The following is a 20,256-nucleotide window of genomic DNA, read 5'->3' as shown; positions in this document are numbered from 1 at the left end:
ACTCACTGGATTTTCATCAAAAAGTGACCAGAAATTTAATGTAGTTTGTGACGTTTCGGGACAACAACAGTCCCTTCCTCTGACAAATGAACACTGAACAAAAGCTGCCTTAAATAGGCACCCAAATACACTCCCCTCAGGATCAGCCAATCAGGCTGAATAATTACACACACCCATTAAGTGACCAATTAAAAAACATAATCCAATTTGTGCATGTGACTGTTATAGCGTTATTGAAAAAAGGATTAAAAACACATTCCCCTTGGACCCTAATGCTAGTAGTCATGCCCTCTAGTGACAATAAACATCCTTTGTAATTATCAATAGTGTAAATAAATGCAAAAGATCATAACATCGTCTATTATTCAACATCCAATCAAACATTGGATTACAGAAACTCAACTTGTACTAAATTCCAATTCGTCATTCCTCTTGCTACTGATCCGCCCCTTGTTACCAGGGACGCGATCAGCTGCAAGTCTATAGCCATCAACCTAAGTTTCAGATCAGCCCCTGATTACTAGGGACCCAGACAAATTCTAGCTCTTAAAACAAATGCGCATCACCACACACACTAGCGTATCAACTGCTAAATACCTTATTGACTGCGCCTTCATAGAAACTCAGTAGCCGATCGCCTTGTAGAAAATTGACAAGCCTGTAAACAGAAAATCGTCCAATGGCAAGCTGCCATGTGAAAAATGGGCGTGTCAAAAGGAGCGTGTATGCCTCAGTGGTAGATATGCTAATGTCTAACACGTCATCATCCAAAAAGCCAATAGCAAGAAGCCACAACGAAAATAGGCGTATATATAAAGGCTTGCCTGTCACTAACGTAAATACCCTGACATCCGATGTACCGCAGTCAAAACACGAGCAAAAAACAAAAATAAAAAGTGCTCGGGTTTTGACTGCGGTACATCGGATGTCAGGGTATTTACGTTAGTGACAGGCAAGCCTTTATATATACGCCTATTTTCGTCGTGGCTTCTTGCTATTGGCTTTTTGGATGATGACGTGTTAGACATTAGCATATCTACCACTGAGGCATACACGCTCCTTTTGACACGCCCATTTTTCACATGGCAGCTTGCCATTGGACGATTTTCTGTTTACAGGCTTGTCAATTTTCTACAAGGCGATCGGCTACTGAGTTTCTATGAAGGCGCAGTCAATAAGGTATTTAGCAGTTGATACGCTAGTGTGTGTGGTGATGCGCATTTGTTTTAAGAGCTAGAATTTGTCTGGGTCCCTAGTAATCAGGGGCTGATCTGAAACTTAGGTTGATGGCTATAGACTTGCAGCTGATCGCGTCCCTGGTAACAAGGGGCGGATCAGTAGCAAGAGGAATGACGAATTGGAATTTAGTACAAGTTGAGTTTCTGTAATCCAATGTTTGATTGGATGTTGAATAATAGACGATGTTATGATCTTTTGCATTTATTTACACTATTGATAATTACAAAGGATGTTTATTGTCACTAGAGGGCATGACTACTAGCATTAGGGTCCAAGGGGAATGTGTTTTTAATCCTTTTTTCAATAACGCTATAACAGTCACATGCACAAATTGGATTATGTTTTTTAATTGGTCACTTAATGGGTGTGTGTAATTATTCAGCCTGATTGGCTGATCCTGAGGGGAGTGTATTTGGGTGCCTATTTAAGGCAGCTTTTGTTCAGTGTTCATTTGTCAGAGGAAGGGACTGTTGTTGTCCCGAAACGTCACAAACTACATTAAATTTCTGGTCACTTTTTGATGAAAATCCAGTGAGTGCTTCTTTTTTTGCTTTTCTATATATATATATATATATATATAAATCAATGTAAATATTTGCATAGGAAATTAGCACATCTAGGCAAGAATCCCCGCTTGCTTTTCCCCAGAAATACCTCATATACAATGTTACCAATGCACAAGAGAATTCTGGGTAAGTTATGCAAATTAGATATTACCCAGAATGCTCTTGTGCATTGGTAACATTGTATATGAGGTATTTCTGGGGAAAAGCAAGCGGGGATTCTGCTGTCATAATCCTGTTAAAAGGTTTGCTGTGTTCAAACAGTAGTTTTGAAGCAAAAAAAATGAGAATTTGCATATCTAATTTGCATATCTTACCCACAATTCTCTTGTGCATTGGTAAACATTGTATATTAAGAATTTCTGGGGAAAAGCGAGCGGGGATACTCGCCTAGATGTGCTAATTTCCTATGCAAATATTTACATTGATATATATATATATATATATATATATATATATATATATATATATATATATATATATATATATATATATATATAAGTTGTATGCAAAAGTTTAGGCACCCCTGACAATTTCCATGATTTTCATTTATAAATAATTGGGTGTTTGGATCAGCAATTTCATTTTGATCTATCAAATAACTGAAGTACACAGTAATATTTCAGTAGCGAAATGAGATTTATTGGATTAACAGAAAATGTGCAATATGCATCCAAACGAAATTAGACCGGTGCTCAAATTTGGGCACCCCAACAGAAATATCACATCAATATTTAGTAAAGCTTCCTTTTAGCAGAAATAACAGCCTCTAGACGCTTCCTATATCCTGTAATGAGTGTCTGGATTCTGGATGAAGGTATTTTGGACCATTCCTCCTTGAAAGACATCTCCAGTTCAGTTAGGTTTGATGGTTGTCGAGCATGGACAGCGCGCTTCAAATCACCCCACAGATTTTCAATGATATTCAGGTCTGGGGACTGGGATGGCCATTCCTTGTTTCTCTGCATAAATGCCAGAGTAGATTTTGAGCATACCTCAAGCGACTCTGTTTGTGGTGTGTGTGCAGAAAAGGCTTCTTCCACATCACTATCCCATACAGTTTCATCAATTTGCCAGATATAGACTGGAAGATTCCTTCTGCCAGATCGGCTAGAAGCAGGTATATTCTTGAATCTCTGCTAGGGGAATCACTTGAACAATTAGTCAAGGAACCAACTCGTAAGGAAGCTATATTAGATCTAATACTTACAAACAGTGATACAGTTTCAGATGTGTCTGTAGGTGAGAACTTAGGATCCAGTGATCATCAATCTGTTTGGTTTAGTATTCATGTTCAGGAACTGTCCACCCAGACTAAAACAAAAGTTTTAGACTTTAGGACGGCAGATTTTTCATTAATGGGAGAATACCTAAAGAACTATTTAAAGGGGAAAACTCTTATTACAGGGGTTCAAGAACAGTGGGAATTTGTGAAAGGTGCCATTTTAGATGCAAGCGCACACTGTATTAGACATGTCTGTAAAAGTAAAAGAAAGCGGAAACCAATTTGGTTTTCCAAAGAAGTAGCACATGCTGTAAAGACAAAAAAGATAGCTTATAAAAATTACAGACACACACAAGCAGATGATGATATGAAAATATGGAGACTCCAACAAAAAAAGACTAAGCAGTTAATTAGGAAGGTTAAAGCTCATGCAGAAGAGAAGATAGCACAGTCAGTAAAACATGGGGACAAAACATTCTTTAGATATATCAGTGAAAGAAGAAAAAATAAGGTAGGAATAGTAAAATTGAAATCAGTTGATGGTAGAATAATAGAAGGAGATAAGCAGATTGCAGACTGTCTCAATGATTACTTCTGTTCTGTTTTCACTAAAGATTGTGAAGATACAATGTCTACATTAAGGGATGCAACGCAAAATAGAAACAAGCTTAACAGTAATCTTTTTACAGAGGATGAGGTTTTGTTAGCATTATCAAAAATAAATGTTACAAAGGCAGTGGGTCCTGATAATATTCATCCAAGGGTTTTAAAAGAACTTCGATCAGTGCTAACTGTCCCATTAACTGATCTGTTTAATCAGTCACTATTAACAGGAGCTGTCCCAGATGATTGGAGAATAGCAAATGTAATACCCCTTCATAAAAAGGGCAGTAGAGAAGAATCTGGCAACTACAGGCCAGTTAGTTTAACTTCAGTAGTAGGGAAATTAATGGAAAGCCTCTTAAAAGAAAGAATTATGACTTACATAAAGACAAACAATTTAGAGGACCAAAATCAGCATGGTTTTACTTCAGGGAGATCATGTCAGACTAATCTAATTGACTTCTTTGATTATGTAACAAAAGTATTAGACAAGGGAGGAGCAGTTGATGTAGCATATCTAGATTTCAGCAAAGCATTTGACACCGTCCCACACAATAAACTTATTCACAAACTATATCTCCTTGGTCTAGATTCAAAAATTGTGAACTGGGTGGAATGCTGGCTTAAGGACAGAAAACAAAGTGTCTTAGTAAATGGAGTTCATTCAGCAGAGGGGGCTGTTACTAGTGGTGTTCCTCAGGGGTCAGTTCTGGGGCCTGTTTTGTTTAACATATTTATCTGCGATATCAGCAAAGGGCTACAGGGGAAAGTATGTCTCTTTGCAGATGATACAAAAATTTGCAACAGAGTGGATGTTCCAGGGGGGGGTAGACAAAATGAGAAGTGATATACAACAATTGGAGGATTGGACAAATGACTGGGGTCTAAAGTTTAACACAGCAAAGTGTAAAATAATGCATTTAGGGAAGAAAAATCCAAATGTTAATTACAGACTCAATGACACTTTACTGACTGTTACAGACGAGGAACAGGACTTGGGAATTATTATTTCAGATGATTTAAAACTTAGTAAACAATGTAGTAATGCAGCGAGTAAGGCTAGCAGAATGCTTGGATGTATTGGTAGAGGTATTTGCAGCAGAAATAGTAAGGTTCTTATGCCACTTTATAGATCATTAGTTAGGCCTCATCTTGAGTATTGTGTGCAGTTCTGGAGACCATATCTTCAGAAGGATATTAACAAACTTGAATCTGTGCAAAGGAGGGCTACCAAAATGGTACATGGTCTAAAAAATAAAACTTACCAGGATAGGCTCAATGACCTAAATATGTATAGCTTAGAGGAGAGAAGGGAAAGAGGTGATATGATAGCAACTTTCAAGTACATTAAAGGGTTTAGTAAAACTGAGGCTGTGGGTATTTTACATAAAATGGAAAATTCAAGAACAAGGGGTCATGAGCTCAAGCTAAAGGGTAGTAGATTCAGAAGTAATTTGAGGAAGCACTTCTTTACAGAAAGAGTGATTGATTTATGGAATAAACTTCCTCAAGAGGTAGTAGCAACAAACACTGTGGGGGACTTTAAAAATGCATGGGACAAGCATAGGGCTATCCTACGAACTAGATAAGTTTATACTGTTAGGTAAGGTCGGGCAGACTTGCTGGGCCTATGGCTCTTATCTGCCGTCAATATCTATGTTTCTATAAACAACACATTTTTTTAAATGCTGCAACAAATTGCCTGCAAAAACAACTATGCTTTTAAATAACATTGGTCACCGACTTACCGAGTGTCCCAATGTTGACTGGTCCTAACACTACAGTACTTTGCCTTTATGGGCTGAATCATTCCTGCTTTTTCTCTTCATAATGTAATGAGACTCCCTGGCTTTATATTCACAGCTCCATTATACTGTCTTGAGTAAACCTGAGCTTGGATGGGGTGCTTTAACCAATGGAAGATGGTCAGTCTCCCTTTTATTTATAAATACAGAAAGTTTGGTTTAGCACACCTTACAAAAAGTTTATATACACATCTTTGGCAGTGCTGCCAATGTGACCAAATAGGTATTGGCAAACGTCCATTTGCAAATAAACACATCTATGCTTTTAATTAAAATTGGGATCTTAGTCACACAATATGGCATATTCTGCTTAGCCAGTTATATATATATATATATATATATATATATATATATATATATATATATATAAATAAATCAATGTAAATATTTGCATAGGAAATTAGCACATCTAGGCAAGAATCCCCGCTTGCTTTTCCCCAGAAATACCTCATATACAATGTTACCAATGCACAAGAGAATTCTGGGTAAGTTATGCAAATTAGATATTACCCAGAATGCTCTTATATATAAAATTCATTAAAATTATGGGGGGAGATAAAAAACTGAAATTAAAATCCTCCATGTCTCAAAATTAAATCAATGTAAATATTTGCATAGGAAATTAGCACATCTAGGCGAGTATCCCCGCTCGCTTTTCCCCAGAAATTCTTAATATACAATGTTTACCAATGCACAAGAGAATTGTGGGTAAGATATGCAAATTAGATATGCAAATTCTCCGTTTTTTTGCTTCAAAACTACTGTTTTAACACAGCAAACCTTTTAACAGGATTATGACAGCAAACCAGAAATCACTCACTAGACAAGCCTGTTTTGTTCTTTTTGGAACTCATCAGTAGGAGATAGATTTCTGGTTGCTGCATTGATAAAGCTATTTTCATGGTTAAACCAAAATTCATTAAAATTATGGGGGGAGATAAAAAACTTAAATTAAAATCCTCCATGTCTCAAAATTAAATCAATGTAAATATTTGCATAGGAAATTAGCACATCTAGGCGAGTATCCCCAGAAATTCTTAATATACAATGTTTACCAATGCACAAGAGAATTGTGGGTAATATATGCAAATTAGATATGCAAATTCTCAGTTTTTTTGCTTCAAAACTACTGTTTTAACACAGCAAACCTTTTAACAGGATTATGACAGCAAACCAGAAATCACTCACTAGACAAGCCTGTTTCGTTCTTTTTGGAACTCATCAGTAGGAGATAGATTTCTGGTTGCTGCATTGATAAAGCTATTTTCATGGTTAAACCAAAATTCATTAAAATTATGGGGGGAGATAAAATACTAAAATGAAAATCCTCCATGTCTTAAAATTAAATCAATGTAAATATTTGCATAGGAAATTAACACATCTAGGCGAGTATCCCCGCTCGCTTTTCCCCAGAAATTCTTAATATACAATGTTTACCAATGCACAAGAGAATTGTGGGTAGGATATGCAAATTAGATATGCAAATTCTCAGTTTTTTTGCTTCAAAACTACTGTTTTAACACAGCAAACCTTTTAACAGGATTATGACAGCAAACCAGAAATCACTCACTAGACAAGCCTGTTTCGTTCTTTTTGGAACTCATCAGTAGGAGATAGATTTCTGGTTGCTGCATTGATAAAGCTATTTTCATGGTTAAACCAAAATTCATTAAAATTATGGGGGGAGATAAAAAACTGAAATTAAAATCCTCCATGTCTCAAAATTAAATCAATGTAAATATTTGCATAGGAAATTAGCACATCTAGGCGAGTATCCCCGCTCACTTTTCCCCAGAAATTCTTAATATACAATGTTTACCAATGCACAAGAGAATTGTGGGTAAGATATGCAAATTAGATATGCAAATTCTCAGTTTTTTTGCTTCAAAACTAATTTCAAAAAGCTAATTTCCTATGCAAATATTTACATTGATTTAATTTTGAGACATGGAGGATTTTAATTTCAGTTTTTTAATCTTAATGTAAAATAGATATCTATACCTATATATATATATATATATATATATATATATATATATATATATATATATATATATATATATATATATATATATATATAGGAATAAATACACAGGTATAGGTATATACAGATATATATATATATATATATATATATATATATATATAGAAGTATGTATTTACAATAAAAAAGAAAAAAAAATCCTGTATGTGATGGATATTGGAATTTGAAATATGTACAGCAAATATACAGTAAAACACATTATTAAATATTTTTTTTTTTTTTTTTTTTTTTGGTTTGAATTCTTTTATTGAGATAATTCCAAAATATACATAGAAAAGCATTAGAAAAATTTCTAGTTTAACATCAGATGTTACAATAGGTGATTATTCGTTGCAATTAAACAATTGGGTTTATAACAGTAGGACTCGAGGTTAGTTATTTCTACTGGATTAGGCGGCAGGTACCAATCAGCCCACACTCCAAAATAAAAGTATGCATTGGATATGTTGGTGATAAAAATGACCATTGCGAGAATGTCTGTGACCTCTTTCTGACTGACTTAAATTAGCCCTATGTTGTGCGTGTTTTGGAGTCTGAGTGTAGAGATATTACCTACGAGGTTACAGTTTTATGGTCGATTGATAGGATATGGGATGGGAGTGGGTTGTCAGTTGCTATATAAGAAATGATATATTGTGGAATTCTTCTGCCCGCCTGGTGCTGGTGTAATGATATTTCTCCAGCTGGAGGTAGTGTGTCACCCTGGATTTCCAGACTGCAGGGGATGGCAGGTTTAATTTTTTCCAATTAAGTGGGATTAGCCTTTTAGCAGAGTTGATCATGATTGTGAGGAGTGATTGTTTTAGTTTACATGAAATTTTAGGGAATTTGTTAAACAAAAAAACCCAAGGCGTTAACGGAAGTGGTGTACCTGTGGCCTTTACAATCTCTGGTTTAAGGGAGCGCCAAAAGGCTGATGCTATCGGGCATGTCCACCATATATGTGCAAAAGTAGCTAGCTCTCCGCATTCTCTCCAGCACATGGTGGTCGTCTTGGGAAATAGGTGGTGTAGTCGGACTGGAGTGTAATACCACCTGCTTAACAGTTTGATATTCATTTCCAACACCGAAATGGATGATGAAGCTTTTGTCATCTGGTGAAAGATGATATTCCAGTCTGTTGGGTCTAGGGTAGTTTCTAAGTCTTTTTCCCATTTAGCTACATATGTAGGGGGTGTCGAGTGGGATACTCGTGATAGTATTTTGTATGTTAGAGATAAAATTCCTCTCTGTGGGTGAGGATGAAAGCATATTGCTTCAAATTGAGAGAGTTGTCTTTTAAATTGAAGTCTGTAGGTGTGTGTTGTTAGATAATGTTTCAGTTGTGTGTAAGTGTACCAGTTTTGGAAGTTGGCCCCTAGGATGTCACATATTTCCTGCTGTGGTTGGATTTCACCGTCTTTGTAAAGAAGGTGATGTGGGATAGAGTTTTGTAGAGAGGGGGTGACTAGGGATGTGTCGGGAGTTCTTTTCAAAAATGGGAGTGGTGTATTTTTGCTAACCGGGGTCAGAGGGGAATATGTGGTAGAGACCGTGGGGTGCTTCTGGAGTATTTTGTCCCATTGTCTGAGGGTTTCGTGTACTAGCCTGGGTGTTGTGTAAAGTAATTTACGTTGGGCATTGGGTATCCAACAGTTCCCGCAAAGGTAATGGCAGTCTGAGAGTGACTGTTCTAACTGTACCCATTCTTTGTTCATGTTGTGTTTGCACCAGTCAGCAATTCGTGTTAGGAAAACCGCCTGTCTATAGCGCATTAGGTTTGGGGCTCCGATCCCTCCTAACTCCTTCGGGCGATATAGGGTGGAGGTAGCGATGCGGGGCCTTTTATGTGACCATATGAAACAGTTTATTTGTTTTTGTAGGGAAAATAGTAGGCGGTCAGGGAGGGGAACTGGGAGGGTTTGAAAATAATATAAGATTTTGGGCAAGATGGTCATTTTGATCGCGTTAATTTTCCCTAGCCAGGAGAGGGGTTTGCATTTCCATGCATTGAGGGTTGCTTGGGATTAAATATTATTATTAATAATATTATATATTATAGCCGTTTGCATTGAAATACATGGCCATATACCGTATAACTTTTAACCCTTATAAATAGTTTTATAATTATTTATATAAATCATTTTATTTAGATAGTATTTATATCAGTGTAACAGTTTATTTTTGTGTATTTATGTTGTGTTTGGTGCAACTTTTTTTAAGTCACTACCCTTTACACAAGGTTTTCAGTCGCACTAACCCAACAAGCGTAAATCGCGATTGTGCTCTCTCGCGTTTGCTTTCAACTTGTAACACAAGCACTATTTCCGTCATGTGCAAAGCTCTGGAGAAAAAAACAATATTGCTTGCCCACTAAAGTTAGCACGCCACTTGTAATCTTGCCCAGATTATGATAAACCCCTTAAAAATGTAATAATATTTAATATTGTTAAAGGGATATGAAAGTCAAAATTAAACTGGCAAGAATCAGACAGAGCATAGACACTTTTAAAATAACTTCTATTTTGAAATGAGCTTTGTTTTCTTGGCATCCATTGTTGGAAATGAATACGCTCATATCCTACACTAGTGGGAGCTAGCTTCTAATTGGTGCCTGCACACATTTGTCTATTTTGATTGGCTAACTAGATTTGTTCAGCTATCTGCCAGTAGTGCAATATTGTTCCTTCAGTAAAGGATAACAAGAGAATGAAGCAAATTTGATAATAAAAGTAAATTTAAAAGTTTTCACATTAACAATTGTATACTGTATCCGAATTCAGAAAGAAAAAATTGGGGTTTCATGTCCCTTTAAAGTGAAGGTAAACGTTGATGAATGAAAGCCCTTTTTTTTAAAACACTATTAAAAACAGGGACACTTTCATTCATCATAGTTTACAAAGCAGCCATTTTGATTAAACACTTACCTCTCTTCTTTGCACAGCCAGAGCAGCTTCCCCCACCCGGAGATTCTCTCTTCACACATCATCAATGACTAATCCAGCTTCCTCCAAGCCGTGATTGGAGGAAGCTGGATTAGTCATTGATGACATGTGAAGAGGGGATCTCCGTGTGGGGGGAAGCTGCTCTGGCTGTGCAAAGAAGAGAGGTAAGTTTTTAATCAAAATGGCTGCTTTGTAAACTTTGATGAATGAAAGTGCCCCTGTTTTTAATAGTATTTTTTAAAAAAGGGCTTTCATTCATCAAAGTTTACCTTCACTTTAATATTACAGAATGTTAATGTATTAATTTTGTTGCACAAGCTGTCTCTTGATAAACAAGTGTGCTCCAGGACAGTTTCTCTAAGTGGTAGGTTGCATCACCATAGAAGGGAGCAGAAGATGGTTTACTATCTACTTTAAAAGGACACTGAACACACAAAGGCCTAAGTGGAGAGCAAATATGGGGCGATATTACATATGCGGCGTCGCCCGCAAAAGCCGGCATCGGCTGTTTTTAGTGGATTATTGCTATTACATATAAATGTGGCGCGTATATTTCACCCCTCGCCCGCTAATTTCACTCGCATAAACTAACATAGAACTGGCGTTGCAAGTCGGTATCATATATTTAGCTCTAGGACTTACGCAGCGAAAAAAGATAAATGTTACTCCATTTTCACCTCGCAACACATAGGCAGGCACAGCAAGCCTTGCGCTGAGTATATGAGCACTGTAACTCCCTGGAGGTCTTAACAAACACCTAACGCATGCGCAATATCTACCTGTCAACTGCCATCGCAATAACTAAATAAAATGTATTAACCCCTAATCCACCAACCCTCACATCCCAAAGTACCTAATAAAATTTACACCCCTAATCCGCCATCCCCCCACAATGCAAACGACCTAATAAATGTATTAACCCCTAATCCGCCATCCCCCACATTGCAAAGTATCTAATTACACTATTAACCCCTAAACCACTAACCCCCCACAACGCAATATATCTAATTAAACTATTAACCCCTAAACTACCGTCCCTCCACAATGCAAATAACTAATTTAATCACTAAGCCCCCTAACCTAACAGCCCCTAAATTAACCCCAATTACATTAAATAAAAAATGACTACCTTACTAATAAATTAATTAAAAATGACAAAAATAAACAAATCCTAACTGAAATTAAAATAAAAAAATCTAAAAATAAACAAAATTATCCAAAATAATATTTTTTTTTACCTCTGTAAAGATAAAAAAGCCAATCCAAAATAAACAATAGGATCTCAGTAGCTCTCATCCTATTGGCTGATTTGAAAATTTCAGCCAATAGGAATGCAAGGTACCCCAAATATAAAACAGTTACCTTGCATTCAATCTTCAATGTGCAGCGACGATCGCATGAAGAGGATTCTCTGTGCTATGTGTCTCTGTGGCGCCGTTCCTGCTTCACAGCCACTTCCGCTTTGTGCCTCCTTCGCTCCTAATGAAGATAGAAGATGTGCCCGCACTGGATGAAGATGGAGCCGTCTGGAAGAAGAGCTTCACCGCCGGACTTCAGGAATGATGAGTACCTATTTCAGGGTTATAGGCAACAAAAGAACTGATTTCCCCTTTTAAGGGCAATGCCCATACAAATGCCCCTTTAGGGGCAATGGGTAGCTTAGGGTTTTTTTTTAGGTTTTTTTAGTGTTAGGTTTTTTATTTTGGGGGGTTGGGTGGGTGGTGGGGTTACTTTAAGGGGGGTAATTTGTACTTTATTTAGGTAAAAGAGCTGATTGCTTTAGGGCAATGCCATTTGAGTGCTAAGCTGGATTTAACATTTTTTTTGTTTTTTACTATCTTGTCCATTGTCCTTTTTAAATAAAGTTGCGTGGTGATGTCATCATGTCATTGTGCGTGATGTCACCACACGTAACGGGAAGCCCCGGCGAAGCCTGTCACTATGCAGGCCCTATCGCCGGGGTGGGAGTTGATGGGAGCCCCCAGATTGCTCTCAAGGTAGGTGAGTGCTAGCGACGGCTCTGAGCCGTCATTAGCACTCAAGGGGTTAAAAGTCCCTTTTAAGGGCTATTAGTAGTTTAGTGTTAGATTAGGGGGTGTTTTTATTTTGCGGGTTTTTTTTATTTTTATAGGGGTATTAGATTAAGTTTATATTTTTTATTTTTTTATAATTTGGTTTATTTTTTTCTGTAATTTTAGATTTTTTTGTTTTTCTAATAGATTTTTTATTTTAGTTTAAAGGGATATTCCAGCCAAAATTGGAAACCACATGGGTGCATTTCGGTATTGAACAGAAGCAATTTTGTAATATATGTGCATTAGCAAAAATGCTTCTAATAAAAGCTATTGCTGTTTCAAAAGTGTATTTAAGTATGAACCGTGCGCCAGCATTTTAAACACAGCACTTGCTCAGAGAGCCTATGGGGCTTGTACTATCTGGTAATGACTCAATTTGTTAATTGCTGACATGGTACAAGCCCCACTGGCGCTCTGAGCAGCTGCAGTATGTAAAATGCTGGTGCACTGAGAATATCTAGCTATGCTTCACATGCACGTGCAGAGAAAAATGTTAACACTAAAACATTGATAACTCTTAATAGAAGCATTTTTGCCAATACATGTATATTGTAAATATGTTTCTATTCAAAGGTGCAATAAATCTATGTGCATTTATATTTTGACTGGAATATCCCTTTAATCTTAGTTTTTTTTATTTAATGTTAGGATTTTTTATTTTAATTTTAAGATAGGATTTTTTATTTTTGTAATTTTTAATTAATTTATTAGTAAGGTAGTCTTTTTTCAATTTATGTAATTGGGGTTAATTTAGGGGGTGTTAGGTTAGGGGGCTTAGTGATTAAATTAGTTATTTACATTGTGGGGGTATGGTGGTTTAGGGGTTAATAGGTTAATTAGGTATATTACTTTGTGGGGGGTTGGTGGTTTAGGGGTTATTAGGTTAATTAGGTAGATTGCATTGTGGGGGGTTGGTGGTTAATAGTGTTAATAGGTAGGTTGCGTTTTGGGGGTTGGCGGATTATGGGTTAATAGTGTAATTAGATACTTTGCTATGTGGGGGATGGCAGATTAGGAGTTAATACATTTATTAGGTTGTTTGCAATGTAGGGTTAGTGGATTAGGGGTTAATACATTTATTAGGTAGTTTGCAATGTGGGGGTTGGCGGATTAGGGGTTAATACATTTATTAGGTTGTTTGCTATGTAGGGGTTGGCGGATTAGGGGTTACTACATTCATTAGGTATATTGTGTTGTGGGGGGATGGTGGTTTAGGGGTTAATCACTTTTATTAGTAGTTGTGATGTGGGGGGATGGCGGATATAGGGGTCTTGACGTGTCGGGTTTATTTTTGGCAGGTGGGTTAGACTTTTATGGGCGATGTAACATTTTTTTGTTTTTTACTTATACGCCGGCAGATCTTAAACTGCCGTAAGTCACTGGCGACTCCCGAAATGTGTATTTCTGCACATTTCTGAACATCGACAGTTTATCTGAATTACGGTAGTTAATTAACTGCTGGCGCGGTTTATGGGATTCACCCAATGTGCGAGGGGAACTTACATGCGACGTCAGCAGTTGCGCTGAAACCTGCGCCACATATGTAATCTCGCTCATGGTGTGCAATAAATTGTGCTTCCATACTGGTTGCATTTTTAGACTATAACAAGTGGTTAAAGGGTCATAAGACACAATTTTTAATTTCATGACTCAGACAGAGCATAACATTTTACAAAATTTCCCAATTTACTGCTGTTATCAGATTTGCTTAATTCTCTTGATATCCTTTGTTAAAGGAGCAGCAATGCAATTGGAGTTAGCTGAACACATCAGGTTAGCCAATGACAAGAGGCATATATGTGCAGACCCCAATCAGCTGCTAGCTCCCAGTATTACATCGTTGTTCCTCACCCTTCCCAGGTATGCTTCTTATTAAAGGATACCAATAGAACAAATTAGATAAAATAAGTAAATCACTGAAGTTTTTTTTTAATTACATGCTCTATCTGAATTATGAAAGTTTCATTTTGACTTGCTGCTTTTCTATTGATCACATGAGCGGTAGTTTGGTGCGTGCTATAGTACTCATACCCAGATGTGTAATTTCCGTCAGGTAATAGATTTTAGATTATTCACATCTGATAATGCACAAAAATTCTGTTTAGGTGGATTCTATAGTATTTTAAAGGGACAGTTTAGTCAAAATTAAACTTTCATGATTCAGAGAGGACATGCAATTTTAAACAACTTTCCAGTTGACTTTTATCATCAAATTTGCTTTGTTCTCTTGGTATTCTTTGTTTAAAGCTAGCCTAGGATCATAGGCTAATTTCTAAGCCCTTGAAGGTCGCCTCTTATCTTTTGACAGTTTTTCACAGCAAGGCAGCGCTTGTTCGTGTGTGTCATATAGATAACATTGTGCTCACTCCTGTGGAGTTATTTATGAGTCAATGCTGATTGGCTAAAATGCAACTCTGTCAAAAGAACTGAGATAAAGGAGGCTTAGATACAAGGTAAGCACAGAGGTAAAAAAGAATATTAATATAACCGTGTTTGGTTATGTAAAATTGGGGAATGGGTAATAAAGGGATTATCTATCTTTTTAAACAATAAAAAATCTAGAGTAGGCTGTCCCTTTAGCACTTTATTTATTCTAAAATAGATCCCTTCATTTTTATGTTTAGCTGCTCCACAAAAAAAGTAACTAGTTTGCAAGCCCGGAGAGCAGGGATCAAAGCGAATGCATCAGGAGCGAGTTAGTCACCTTTGTATCCTGCTTGTAATCTAGACTAATGTGTGTACCTTATATCATATGTAAAAGACTGAGTGTTATACATTATAAGTTTCTTTCTTTCCTTGACTTTTTTTTTTTTTTTAATAAAAAAAGTTATAGGAAGCCCCCAGCACTACACAGCTAAACAAAATGCTTATTGTTAGCTATTTATTTATGTCCATTTATTCAGAAACTATTCCTTGGTGCTGAGTGCAGAAGGGAGGAACAGTGTCTTTATGGTGAAATTGTATTCTTGGTGGAAAGAAAAAAAAAAATATGAGCCCCTTTTAAATGCATGATCTATATTTGAGAGGTGCGTTTGCTGTAATGTTTTGTAGTGATGCAGTGCATTTATGTTTCTTATCGAGATGGGCAGATATCTGTGTCCAGACATTTGAATAGCAAAAGAATGTTCCCCTTGACATTTGTTCTGCCTTTAGATTTGTCTAATATAATCAATTACATTAAAAATTTTAACAGGCTATTATATAATGTAACAATTGAATATTCAAATGTAGCATTCTATATTTAAACATTGATTAAAGTGAAAACCAATGTTCAAAATGTAACATTTCATAATGGGAATTTTTTTTCTTCAAAAACAAATGCTAAACATTCAGCGTTTGTTTAGAATGAATGAAAGCAGCCAACATTTGCCATTTCTATCAAATATTTTGTCATTTCTATCAAATATACCAAAATATTTGCCCATTACTAGGTGATTTTTCTTACAATATTCAAATACCAGTTACTCCTCAACCCCTTCATGCACTTAGGATGTTCCATTCCATCCTAACAGCGCTGGGCTTTAATGCCGAGGGACGGCATGGAGAGTCCTACCTTATAAGGCATCCTGCAGCCTCCCCATTTTGATAAACTTAAGTTCGAACTGGGGGTGTACTTAGCAACATAGGCAATCCTTCCATGATCCGATCCTGGCCTTGAAATCACGTGATCGCATCAACAATCTCGTGATTTCTTTTTTATTTGCAGCAAGTGTTACATCAGAATTTTGTTCCGACGTTAAACACTTGTGCTGGGCATTAATATATGAACTTTTTGTTAAGAATAACAATATTAATAAAGAACAGTCACTGAATGAATCACACACAAAAGCAGTTAAATAGTTCCTCTATACATGACAATGATTTCCATACAAACCAAGCAACTAGTCTTTATTTCATTTTTACACCAATGAAATCTGTGCATGTCCCATCTTTGTTTTCTGTTTCCATCTGTCTTTCGGTTCCAGCTTTGTTTTATTTGCTTTCTTTGATATATGCCCATTGTGTTCTTTTTATTTTCTCTTCTGTTCTTTTAGTTTCTACCCTTCAGATAAAAGTGTCTTCTTCCCCTTCCCACTGCCAGTCTCCTCCTCCTGACTACAATAACTACAGTGCTTCTGCATCAGCTGGTGCTATCCCACCACCATCTTATTCCAAAGCTATCTCTTCAACATCTACTGTCCCTGAATCTAGTAGTAAATCCACTAAAAAGTCCAGCGTATCCCCAGTGTTGCAGCACAGACGTCCTGGATCAGAGCCTTCATTATCCCAGGGCTCTGGCATTTCTCCAATATGGCCAAGCAACGGGACTCTATCCCGAAGCATGAAGCAGATATCGTTATCCCCACCACCATCCTCTCCCGATTCTCATTTTCCATTTTCCGTTCATCAGTCTGTAAAACATCCTACTATGCCATACTCCTCATACACTCCTCCTCCTGTATCAGTAAGCTCAACGTTGCAGAAGAGCATATCGCCACATACTCTTATTCCAGTGGTCCTTCCTGTGATTCCTGTTCAGAACAGCAGTATCAAGGGATGTGCTGATAATGTGGTCCAAACCCTCCCACTAAGTGGATCTTACATAGGACCTGATGACCAAGCAGAAAAAAATGCATTTTCTTTGCGCTCCCCAAGCCCCGAGGCTAAAAGCACTGAACGTTCTTTCTTATCATGTTATGAAACTGTTCCCATTGGCCAGTTACCATTAATAGCCACATCCACTGCTATCCTTTCTCAATTGTCTCAACCCTTCCAGTCTTCCCCACATGCTTCTCAGCCATCATACCAGTCCATTTCACAATGTGTTCCATTACCTCCCCCTTATGCTGCTGTATCTGAGATCAGTATGTCCAAGAGAATAGCACCGTACATGACATCATCAACCATTTCTCAGTTAAGTAAGTACATGTTTCTGAATGAGTGAATCATTAAGTAAAGTAAACTGTTGATTGGTGTTTTCTCAACATCCAAGTTAATGTTATACATGAAATAAGAAAAAAATTCTAGTGTCCATTGCTGTTGTAAACCGTGTAAACCGGTGGTAACAACAAAGTATATCTATTAAAGTCTATGGAGAGGTTTATGTTACCAACAGTTTACAAAGTTTGCAACAGCAATGGAATATAGAACATAAATACATTTGGATGCTTAGAAAAATACGGAAATAAATAATTATTTTCTATATTTTTTGTTAAATTTAATTTATTTTTAGTTTATTTAGTTTTTTTAATGTAGTTTCTTATTTAGATTATAGAGCAGCATATGCAGATGGAATTTGTTATCCTTTTAAAATTGAATCCTTATTGTACTTTCCAACACCAGTTAAAGTGTATTTTTACCCAGGAACATCTACTTATGAAGTCTGATCTTATTATTGTATATTACATGTTATAGCTGCTACTAGGGATGAGCGAATGTTTTGCAATATTTGAAAAAAGAAATTTTAACACATTTGTCCGTTAGTTTTGAATTTCAAATGTTTGTACAACATTATAACATTTGTTTAATGTAATAGTATTTCTAATGCTTTCGTTAAATCTAGTATTCGATTAAAAATTTTCTAATTCGAATATTGCATAATTTGAATTGAAAAATTTGAATCAATATATTTGTAAAAGTATTTCTAATGCTCTATTAAATTGTAATATGATTCAATATTCGAAATAGAAAAATTTGAATCAATATATTTGTATTAATTACATATTAATTAACTAAATTCCCTACCACATGAACTATTGAACTTCTGAGTCATATTTGTTAAATGAAATGTTACATTAAAAATTTTGAATGTGGATATTCTATCTAATTATGAACTTTCGAAAACGAAAGTAACATTTGTAAACCGGAAATAACATTAGATTACCGAATTTTAATGGTTTTTCCTTCTTATCGACATTCGGTTGTCCAAAACAAATGTTCACTGGACTATTTGTTTTACCAAGCGAATTGCACTTTCACCATATTCGCCCATCCCCAGCTGCTACTAGTATAAATCCGCTTTTATGGTTCTGTGATTGATGTATAAACTTACATTTTGGTTTCATGAGAGTATATTTTTATGGAAGATTTCTGTTTGTTTTATAAGGCCCTTCTTTACCACCTGGTCACCCATCTTCTGCTGCCATGGTAACTACTATAGGAGCAGCACCTGCTCCAGCTAGTGGTCCGCCTCCACCACCACCCCCCGGACCCCCACCCCCGTCTGGTGCTACACCTCCTCCTGCCCCACCTCTGCCAGCAGGCGGAAGCCAAGGAATCATCTATGAAGACAGTCCAGCGTCAGGGCTTGCTGCTGCCCTGGCTGGTGCCAAACTGAGGAAAGTTCAACGGGTAAGACATAGATATTAAACCTAAAGCTCTTGGTTCACAGAGAAACTAAAAATAGCATATTTAAAATTCACTTCCTAAATTATACTTTAATCTATATAATATCTGTTGTAACTGAAAACAAAAAAATGTTTACTACCATAAAAACTAATATGGTTCAGAATAGTACAAGCCATGATAATTAATGGGTCCATCATTTGAAACAATATTTATTAAACTACAACTAAAAACTCTAAATGTCCAAAGAATTTAAAAGGGACAGTAAAGTTAATATTAAACGTTCATGATTCAGATAGGGCATGCAATTCTAAATAACTTTCCAATTTGCGCGCATATTACAAGTTGAAAATAATATGATGTGCGCAAAAAGCTGAACTTCGACTATCGCAACCGCATTAACTTATTCTGCCATAGACTTTAATGGAATATGAAAAGTGAAAAAAAAAAACACCCAACAAGTCGCCCAAACCAATTGCATTTTGCTCAAGCCAAAGCGTTTACTTTCACTTTCAACATGCGCAAAGAGCTACGATAAACCCCTTATCACTCGCGCGCAACTCGCAATCTAGCCCTTTATAGGAAATTACATTTTGTCCCTTTAATCAAGCCATGCTCCTTATAGTAGAGAAATTTTAAAGATTGTTTCTATTTCCCTGCCCACTGAATCATGTGACAGAAATCAGCCAATTACATACTCATATACAAATACACTGCAAACTTTTGCACATGCTCAGTAGGAGGTGTCTAAGAATGTGTGCATATAAAAAGACTGAGCAAAAATTGATAATAGGAGTACCTTGGAAAGCTGTTTAAAATTGCTGTTCTGTCTGAATCAGGAACCTTTAGTTTCCCTTCTATAGCCACCAACTCCAAAATGAAGCTCAGAGCAGCTATTAAATAAAATTTGTGTTTCCAAAGCCAGAAGATTCTTCAGGAAGCTCTAGTCCTTGCGGGGCAACCAAATCAGATGCCAATCGAACAAGTAGCGGAGGAGGTGGCGGAGGTCTTATGGAGGAGATGAATAAATTGCTGGCTAAAAGGTTCGTTGCTCTAAGGGGTTTCTTTCAGCTTAGAACGTTCTAAGTGTGAGGTTGCTGCTAAAATCAAGAAACAGCCTCAAAACTAGGTAGTGTAACAATAAAAGATACTTTAAGTTCTGTCCTAAAATGTAACACCGATCTCATGTATAAAAGTTTGTAGCTGCTGCATATTATGTACCAATCAGATTAAAGTGATGCTAGATGGCATCTTTCTTCAGCAAAAGGTCATAAATACCTACAATGCAGCGAGTAACAGTATCACAAAGCTGGACCTTAAGTTAGTGTGTATTGCACACCTGGTGCGCCTTTCAAATATCAGCACCAAATCAAATATAACTGAGTCATTCAGAATCTCATGAGCGCTACAGCAGCAGTTTAAAGGATGAAAGGTTAAAATGGAGAGAAAATGCT

The 20,256-nt window shown here is 36.6% G+C and overlaps 1 protein-coding gene across 8 annotated transcripts in view; it reads left to right on the top strand.

Moving 5' to 3' along the window:
* The window catches only part of EVL (Enah/Vasp-like), a 360,067-nt gene that overhangs the window by 302,068 nt on the left and 37,743 nt on the right, over nt 1-20,256 (top strand). For 5 of the 8 annotated variants that reach the window (XM_053697464.1, XM_053697463.1, XM_053697462.1 and 2 more), the window contains 3 exons: nt 16,513-17,376; nt 18,564-18,808; nt 19,724-19,845. In XM_053697464.1, coding sequence (XP_053553439.1) covers nt 16,513-17,376; nt 18,564-18,808; nt 19,724-19,845 — 1,231 coding nt within the window. The remainder of the gene's footprint in view (nt 1-16,512; nt 17,377-18,563; nt 18,809-19,723; nt 19,846-20,256) is intronic. The other 3 variants (XM_053697469.1, XM_053697468.1, XM_053697467.1) reach the window with 1 other exon arrangement.

This window comes from Bombina bombina, chromosome 1, assembly GCF_027579735.1.
Source record: "Bombina bombina isolate aBomBom1 chromosome 1, aBomBom1.pri, whole genome shotgun sequence".
Classification (NCBI taxonomy): Eukaryota; Metazoa; Chordata; class Amphibia; order Anura; family Bombinatoridae; genus Bombina; species Bombina bombina.
The sequence above is the reverse complement of the archived record's forward strand: the minus strand, read 5'-3'. Positions and strand labels throughout refer to the sequence as shown.